The sequence below is a fragment of the Prunus persica genome, chromosome G3 (genome assembly GCF_000346465.2).
Source record: "Prunus persica cultivar Lovell chromosome G3, Prunus_persica_NCBIv2, whole genome shotgun sequence".
Taxonomy (NCBI): domain Eukaryota; kingdom Viridiplantae; phylum Streptophyta; class Magnoliopsida; order Rosales; family Rosaceae; genus Prunus; species Prunus persica.
In genome coordinates, this window is record NC_034011.1 from 13209641 (window position 1) to 13218189 (window position 8549).

The window sequence follows — 8549 nt, forward strand, 5'->3', positions numbered from 1 at the left end:
ACGTAGTTGGACCTTAGAAACTTCTCGTTCGTCGTACACACACTTAAATCCCAGAAAATTAGGAATTTATTTTACAGTTCTCGTTCGAAAGCTTTATTTTAATCTAGTCCTCATATTCTGAAATAGGTACTCCGACCCAGCGTATACAGTAGGTGGGACCCTCTCAGGGTCAAGCTGTGTGGGACTATCTGTGAATGGACTTTGTTTTTAACTATAATCAATATTTTCAAGGATGGGAAAAATATACATAATGATTTATTGATTATTGAGTTCTTATTTATTTAAATGATGAATGCAATATTTTTGTGAAAGTAAATGAAGTATATTCGAATAATTGTGGATTTTGATTATTTTGGAATGGATATGTGCTATTTTTGAGAATGAATATTTATTCTTGGATATGTGTTGGGTACTTGGTAGTGTCATACTTATATATATAGATATATATATATTATATTATATATATATGTATGTATATGTGTATATACCTATTCATTCCTTCTTATTTTTCGGTGAGGATACTTCCTTGCTCGCCGTGCCAATAGACATGCATTTTGAGAGAGTAGTTGGGAAAGGTTTTGGGATGGGATTGGTGATGGTATACTATTACGAGATTTCGGATTTCTCTATGGTTTTGTCTAAACTATATACATATACGTAGCTACATCGGTTTGAATACATATCGTTTTCAGCATCGTTTTCTAAACCGTGGGGGTTATATTATATTGTTTTCAAATGTGAATTAAACTTTGCTTTTGTCCACTCACCCTTTTTTGTTTTGCCCACCCCAGGCAGTAGATCATCTTGAAATCGAACGGCCGTATCAATTCGTGAACTCCGAGCCCGAGCTTATGTAGGATAAACTTTTAATCGTTTCTCTTCTGCTGAACTTTATTTTCATTTGTAAACTGAAATTCTTTAGATTGCTCTGATATTGCCCATGTTATGGTTGATTGTAAGGCCGAAGGCCTATTATGTAAATTGTGTGATATTATCTTGTGCATGCTGTCGGTTGGTGTTATTAAATGTGTTTTAACAGGTTGAATTTTTTTGGGAATGTCCATTTTTCAGGGGAGACTCTGCCAAAATTTCAGCATAAAGTCTCGTATCTTTTTTAGTAAGTGGGACCGGCATCAGTATGATCTCGGTGATACCACAAGATTCGTCTTGAATTTCAAAGAATTCGGGACGGGTCCTGTTAGCTTTTATATTTATGATATTTAGGTATTGAATATGAATAATATTTTTAAATATATATAAGTATATAGTTATGGGCCAATATTATATATTGTATACATAATATGTTTATATATATATATATATATATAATTTTGGGGACTCTTTAATTGGAGGCCCATGGCAGTCGCCCTCCTTGCCCATGCCTTAGGGCCGACCCTGGTTCTGGCTTCTACTTTGGGTTGGCGTGGGGGAAGGGACTATGTGTGGTAAGTAGATATTGAGGAGGGGTGGGGCGCACTAGGGAACATCAGCGAGGAGATACATGGTTTGGATGAGGGATTTGGGGAATGGGTGTTACAGTCACGGCGGGGGCATGAGAGAGAGAGAGAGAGAGAGAGAGAGAGAGAGAGAGAGATGGCTGTGGTAGATTTGTATTGGGTTAGGGATATAGGGTCGAGTGTTGTGGTTGGTGTGTGGGCTGGCGGGGGTGGTGGTGCAGAGGGTTTCTCTCTCCCTTCTCTCTATTATAAATTTTTATCTTTCTTGTTTTGGACTGAAATGCTCCTCAACAAGTAACCGCAGTTACTCTAATTTGACGACGCAGTTACTCTAATTTGACGAAAATTAGAGAATGTCCTTGAATTGCACCGCATGGGTGAAAATGATCAAATTGAAACCACAAGACTTTAGTAATAAAAGTGATAAACCACAGGGATCAAAGTGAGATTTTGCCTAATATGAAAAAGGAGTTTGAAAAATCTGAGCAATTGCCAAACGACGAAGAGAAAACTAGATAGTTAGAAGAGGTGGTGTTGATTATTGGTTCTAAGCAAAGAGACAAAAGTCCCCGCTTATATATGTTCCTTTGGTGGAATACATATATAACAAGAATTAACTTCAACATTTTCCACAGAATTTCGAGAGCAGCTCCCAAATAAACTAGGTAACACTAATTTACCCTGAAAAAGATTACAATACACTAAATGCTGCCAACATAATATATTAAGCAGTGTGCTTCATTATAAATCAAGGATAAACCTCAATGAGAGACCTTAAACCCAAACAGGGAGTAATCTTATAGTGGGTGAAACCTGCGTCAGAAAAGAGCTTAGCCCATTCTTTCTCATTCCTTTCTTTTCCTTTAACCAAGACCATCATCAGCATATCGAAGAAAAGTTGTGTTTCCCCAGATTCCTTATCTTTATTCTTGTTCTCCACAGTCATATCTACGATAATCACCTTGCCTTTCTTGCCCTCTCTTGTAATTGCCACTTTACATCGCTCAAGTATTTTCACGCATTCTTCATCACTCCAGTCATGCAATATCCACTGTTTGTCATACACAATCACCAAACAAAATCATAAATGGAAATCTGTATTTAATAATATAATATCACAAAGGATGAGATGATTTACCTTCAAAAAAATAGCATCCGCCGCAGGAACAGCCTCAAACATGTCCCCTGCAACATATTCCAAGTTCTTACTTCCTTTTAGGTCAGCAACTACATGAGGGAGATCAAATACGGTGCATTTCATATGAGGAAAGGCATCAGCAATGGACTTGGCCACGGTTCCCGTCCCACCGCCCACGTCAACCAACGAATCCACTCCTTGAAACACCCCCTTGAAGTCATCTATCATCAAGCTCGAGATCAACTGGGCATCGCTAGCCATGGCGTCATTGAAAAAATGTGCAAGAGTCGGGTCCTGGTTCCCATAATCCCAAAATGTCATCCCATGCACTACGTGAAACGGCGTAGGATTGTCATTTTGGAACCAAGTGGTCAAATACTGCCATGGATCGGTTAAGATGGGATTGAGCATGGCAAGTAAGAAGGGCCTTGTGCTCATGGAATTGTCTTTCAGGAGGAGTGCTGAGGCGTCTGTTAGTACATAACCTTGTTCGCTGCCACCACTCAGACTTTCTCTGGCAAAGAAGCCGGAGTGGACTAAGATTCGCATGAGGCGTGGGATGAAATGAGCTTTTGTTGGGGAAATTGGTAGGGCAGAGACAAGCTCGGAAAGAATCATGGGTTGGCCATGTTTTTGGATGACATCTGGGATATCTAATTCAACTGCACATTTGAGGGACATAGAATTTATGAAGCTGAAAATGTGGTTCCAAATGTGGGCTTGTGCTTGGAGTAGCTCATGACTTGCTCTCACTTCACTACCCATGCCTTGCTATTGGCTCAAGATTTGGTGAGAATTAAGTTTGATGCACATCTCTTTATATAAGTGCGTGGAGTGGAGGGGAGCTAGAGGAGCTTAATGCCATAAAGGAGAGTGAGAAATATTTGGAAATTGGGATACCCATGTTTTCCATGTGAACAAACTAATCCACGTGCTAGACATGTTAATTGGCTCCTGTATTTGATGGTCGACTCTATTTTTTTATTCTACTGTTATGTATACTCTTACAACAAATAAATAACAATGATTCACAGTAAAATGAGGTTTGTGCACGCAAGACAATTATTGAAGACTGGCAAATATTGCTGGGGTCAGGAGAGCAACGAAATTATAAAACTAAATTAATCCACAATAAAATATAGGATTAGAGCACGTGATAGGCTTCTGATATTCTTCTTCGTAGAGTTGGCTCTGTATTCATGACAATAACATTACATATGAACAAAGCTGTTGACATCCGTCAAAATTAGTAGACAAAATACCTTTGGCTTTCTCCACTCTCTTGAGATTAATGAATTTTGATACACATGTTAACTTAATAGTCGACATTATTTGTAGAGATATTTAGTCATATATCCATTCTTAGGGAACCTTCCGACCATCCAATTACTTTTCTAAAGATCCTAATGGTGATTAGGCATTAAGACAATTAGATAGTTTAAAACAGTGATTAACAATTCAAAGTAGGCATGTACTCAATCATAAGCAATTAAATAAAAATCACATATTCATGCTAAGGTTCAAGGCTTCACCCTAGCAAAAGAAAATTAGTTACACATATTCATAATTGAAATCCAAGAAAATATCATAAGAATGAAAACACCTTAAAGTCGCGAAATCCCAAAACCCTAGCAATTGCTCTCCACAATGTCATGTTCAAAAGGTGAAAAAGAAGTCCCCAAAATTCTACTAACTTAAATATCTCCTAAAACCTAGGTTCCCAATCCCCACAAGGAAACTAAGTTAAAATAAAATAATACTAGGATTAGGAGAATCTGTCCAAAATCTGCCCAGCCACATTTTTGCTTCAAATCTCCCCCAAATCTGGCCCAAAATAGCTTGTTTTAACACTACTACAAAAAAGCAAAAAGACGACGGTAAATCACCGTCGTGTATTCAGTTTTTCAATGGTCATGGAATCCACCGTCATCTTTTCCCTCATAAACCACGACGCTAAATCACCGTCGTTGTTAAAATATACAACGTCATCAACAAATACAAAACGACATCTTTGTACTGCAAAAAGATCTAAAAAAGCAGTCGAGGATGAGAATAGACGACCAACTCTCTAAAAAAACCGTCGTTAAAAAGGAAAAATATGACACATATTAACAGAACAAGGCCGCAAGATAGACATACAACGACGAAGATTAAAATAAGACGCCTATAAATATCATTTTCACGACAATAAAAAATATGACGTCTTTAAATACATTAGAAGACGACGTTATTGATACCTACTACGTCGCCTATATAAAAACAGCCGTCGTAAAATAAATTTTCCACTTCGATTTTTTTATAAAAGATGACGTGGAAATAGTTGTCAGTGTCATTATTTACGACGTATGTATTTATAGAGTAGACGTTGAACAACGAAACAACGTCGGTTACAAATATATGAGAGTCGTATTACAAAATTTATACGTCCTATTTTCAGAAACAAACAACGACGATAAATATTAGACGTTGTTAAATAAAACAACGTCGAAAACAAATAAAAACAGACGTGTTTAGTCTGCTAAAGTTCTAAAAAATAGTCGAGGATGAGAATAGACGACCAACTCAAACAAATCACCGTCGTTAAAAAGGAAAAATATGACACATATTAAAAGAACAAGGCCGCAAGATAGACATACAACGACGACAACTAAAACACTACGCCGTTAAATATAATTTTCACGACAAGAAAAAATATGACGTCTTTAAATACATGAGAAGACGACGTTATTGAAATCTGCTACGTCTCTTATTTACAAACAACCGTCATGAAATAAATTTTCCACTTCGATTTTTCTAAAAAAGATGATGTGGAAATAGTTGTCAGTGTCATTATTTACGACGTATGTATTTATATAGTTGACGTTGAAATGCGAAACAACGTCGGTGGCATTTATATAGTCGACGTTGTATTTATATGTATTCATTACTCACGACGCACTTATTAATATAGACGACGTTGAACTTCTAAACAACGTCGGTTCCAAATAAATGAGAGCCGTATTACAGAACATATAGACGGCGTTGATTATGATGAGAGCCGTATTACAAATAACGTCGTTTAATTGATATTAGACGGCGGTTATAATGAATTACCGTCGGAATTCATTTCGTTCCTCTTCGTTTATAAAAGAACTTGCGACGTGGAAAATGTATGATGACGTCGTATTTTTTAACGTTCAGATTATATATCTCGTTTTTTAGACGTCGGTATTATGGGATTGGAGTCGTGTTATTTTGAATTACATGGCGGTTCTTAATCCTTCCCCGACGTGATATCCTGAATAATTGCTTCACAATAGCGTCGTGGTTCTTCATTGTTACGTTGCTTTAAGACGTCGGTAAATATGCTGAATAACTGGTTCACAATAACGTCGTGTTTTATTTGAACGTAGAAAGTGAAGAAATCACATTACAATATATTACAAAATTAATGTCATACACTGCCAATTACATAAGCATTATTCAATCCATATATCTTCACACCCATCTCGAATATTTTGACCACCTAACTCACCCACCAGTTCATCAAATGTATCAACATTTGGCATCTCTCTAGTAAATGGCTCACACTCAATTATCACATCACCTAAGACTTCATCACCAATAACATCATTATATTCTCTATTAGGCATTGATAACACTACCGACCAACCACGATGCATCGGGTCGTCAACAAAAAATATTTGTTTGACTTGAGAAGCCAAAACAAATTGGTCATTCCTATGTCCAATTTTACTGAAATCTACAAGGGTAAATCCAAGTTCGTCGACTACAAGACCAGAACTATCTATCCAATCACACCTAAAGATTGGGATTGTAAACTTTTGGTAGTCAAGGTTCCAAATTTCTTGAATGACACCATAGAAACCCATATTTGAGAGAATTGTGTTTTTATCCTTGGCACTAGCAACTTGCATGGTATGTGCAAGTAAATAAACTCCACTATTTTGAGTTGTCCGCACATCATCTTGTGCCTTGATATTGAATTTAATACCTTTAATAAGATAGCTCCTATATAATGGCACTGCCATGTTTGGACCAGCTGCTAGCCACCTTAAATTTTCTGATACGCCATGATTGTCTTCCTCAAGTTCACTTTGAACCTGCAAATTAATCATATCTTAATTCAATCTAACATAGAAATAAGAAGAAAATTAAAAGAGAAATATGTTATTCAACAACATATACCTTGAAGCGTAGCCATTGAATGAAAGTGCTATTGTGCTTATCCTGCAGCCACTTTATTCTCTTTCTAAATTTTGGATAAGCAGTCTTGATGTGGATCATATGTTGCCTACATGACACGAAAAATTCAAGCATTACGGTCCCAAATATAGAAGATAAACATAAGAAATAATTTAAAATGGAAACTTAAAGAATAAAACTCATACGTACTCGATATAAGGTAGAACTTCCTCCGTATTCTCCAAGACATATAGATGTGCTTGATTCAACAGGTCCTGATCAACTATGCTCACTGTGCAACCTGATAATGGCTTTGAAAGTCCCATCTTTTGGCTTGAAGGCACTCCAACTGTACTAACATCACATTGGCAAACTCATACGGATCGGAACCAAAATCACCAAAATCATTATCATCCATATCAATTTCTTCAGAGACAAAACTGTACCTACTATGGCCATCATCTTCTTCAACATTTCTACTAGCATTAGTAGTTGCTTCCCAAGGTTCTCCGTGAAAAGTATAAGTGATCCCTTATAATTCCAACCCCAAACAACTTCAAATTAACACATTTAACACATGGACAACGAATATGTGTTGTAGTTAGAAGATTTTCTACAGCAAAGTTCAAAAATGCTTCCACCCCAAACTCATATGCCTTCGATCTTCTATCCGAGTGCATCCATGACTTATCCATCTCCGACACTATAACCTATTATCTATAATAAAGTGAAAATACAGGCAATAACCATCACTATAGCAGATTATACAAAGATCTAATAGCAAGTAATACACAACAGAGACGACGGGTTTTAAACAAAAACAGACGTATTTGGCATATATAGACGACGGATTTTCAACAGACGTCGTCTAATATAAGTAATACAAACGACGGTTTATGAAAAAACCGTCGTGTATAAGTAATACAACGACGGCTTTTTCATAACCCGTCGTGTCATCGTCGTCGTATGCCCTAAAAAGGCGTCGTGTCTCAGTTTATTTTCAAGAACCCAAAACCCATTAAGAACACAACATATATATGAAACCAAGCAAAAAACCAACATATACATGAAACCAAGCATGAAAACAATAAATCCATTCCCAATTCAACATAACATAGGGTGATTAAAAGATCCGACAAAATTAAATCCATTCCCAATTCAACATAACAGATAATGTAATCCATGAACCCATTAAACAGAAAATCCATGAACCCACACCTATAAGCACATTATTAACAGATCGCAAAGCATATACCTAAAACCCTTTAACAAAACAACCTAATATCATTCAATGAATTTACAAGGGGAGGATAGGGTTTGTACTTACAGGTTGGACGAGCTCATAGATTCGACGGAGCCTGGAGAGTGCAACTTTTAATTAGAGCAGAAGTGAGAGAGCGAAATGTTATGTTGCGCGAAATCTGAAAATTTTAGGGTTCAGGGTTAGAAGTATAAGAATAAGAGCAAATCTAAAAAATTTAGGGCGCGCGAAAATTTTTAGAGAGCGCGCTCTTTAAAACGTCGAAAGAAAAACCATGGCGAAAGTTCTACAAGAACCAACGTAAATGTAATATTCCACGACGGAAACACTGAACGTAACGCCGTTTATTTTGACGCTTCATTTTTCGGATTAATTTTAAATTTATTTTGAATATTTTGATATAAAGACGACTGAAAAACCACGTCGGGGTTAAGAAATTGAAAACGTTGTAAATAATAATAGACGACTTACATATTAAAATGACGTCGTTTAAAGTATAAACCATGTC

At 36.6% G+C, this 8549-nt stretch overlaps 1 protein-coding gene across 1 annotated transcript; it reads right to left on the bottom strand.

Annotated features, from left to right (window-relative positions):
* LOC109948235 (trans-resveratrol di-O-methyltransferase-like) lies at positions 2064–3404 on the bottom strand. The gene is made up of 2 exons (XM_020560584.1): positions 2596–3404; positions 2064–2508 (listed from the first exon to the last, which is right to left on the bottom strand). Exons 1-2 carry the CDS (start codon positions 3358–3360, stop codon positions 2206–2208), a joined length of 1068 nt encoding a protein of 355 aa, XP_020416173.1. The 5' UTR covers positions 3361–3404; the 3' UTR covers positions 2064–2205.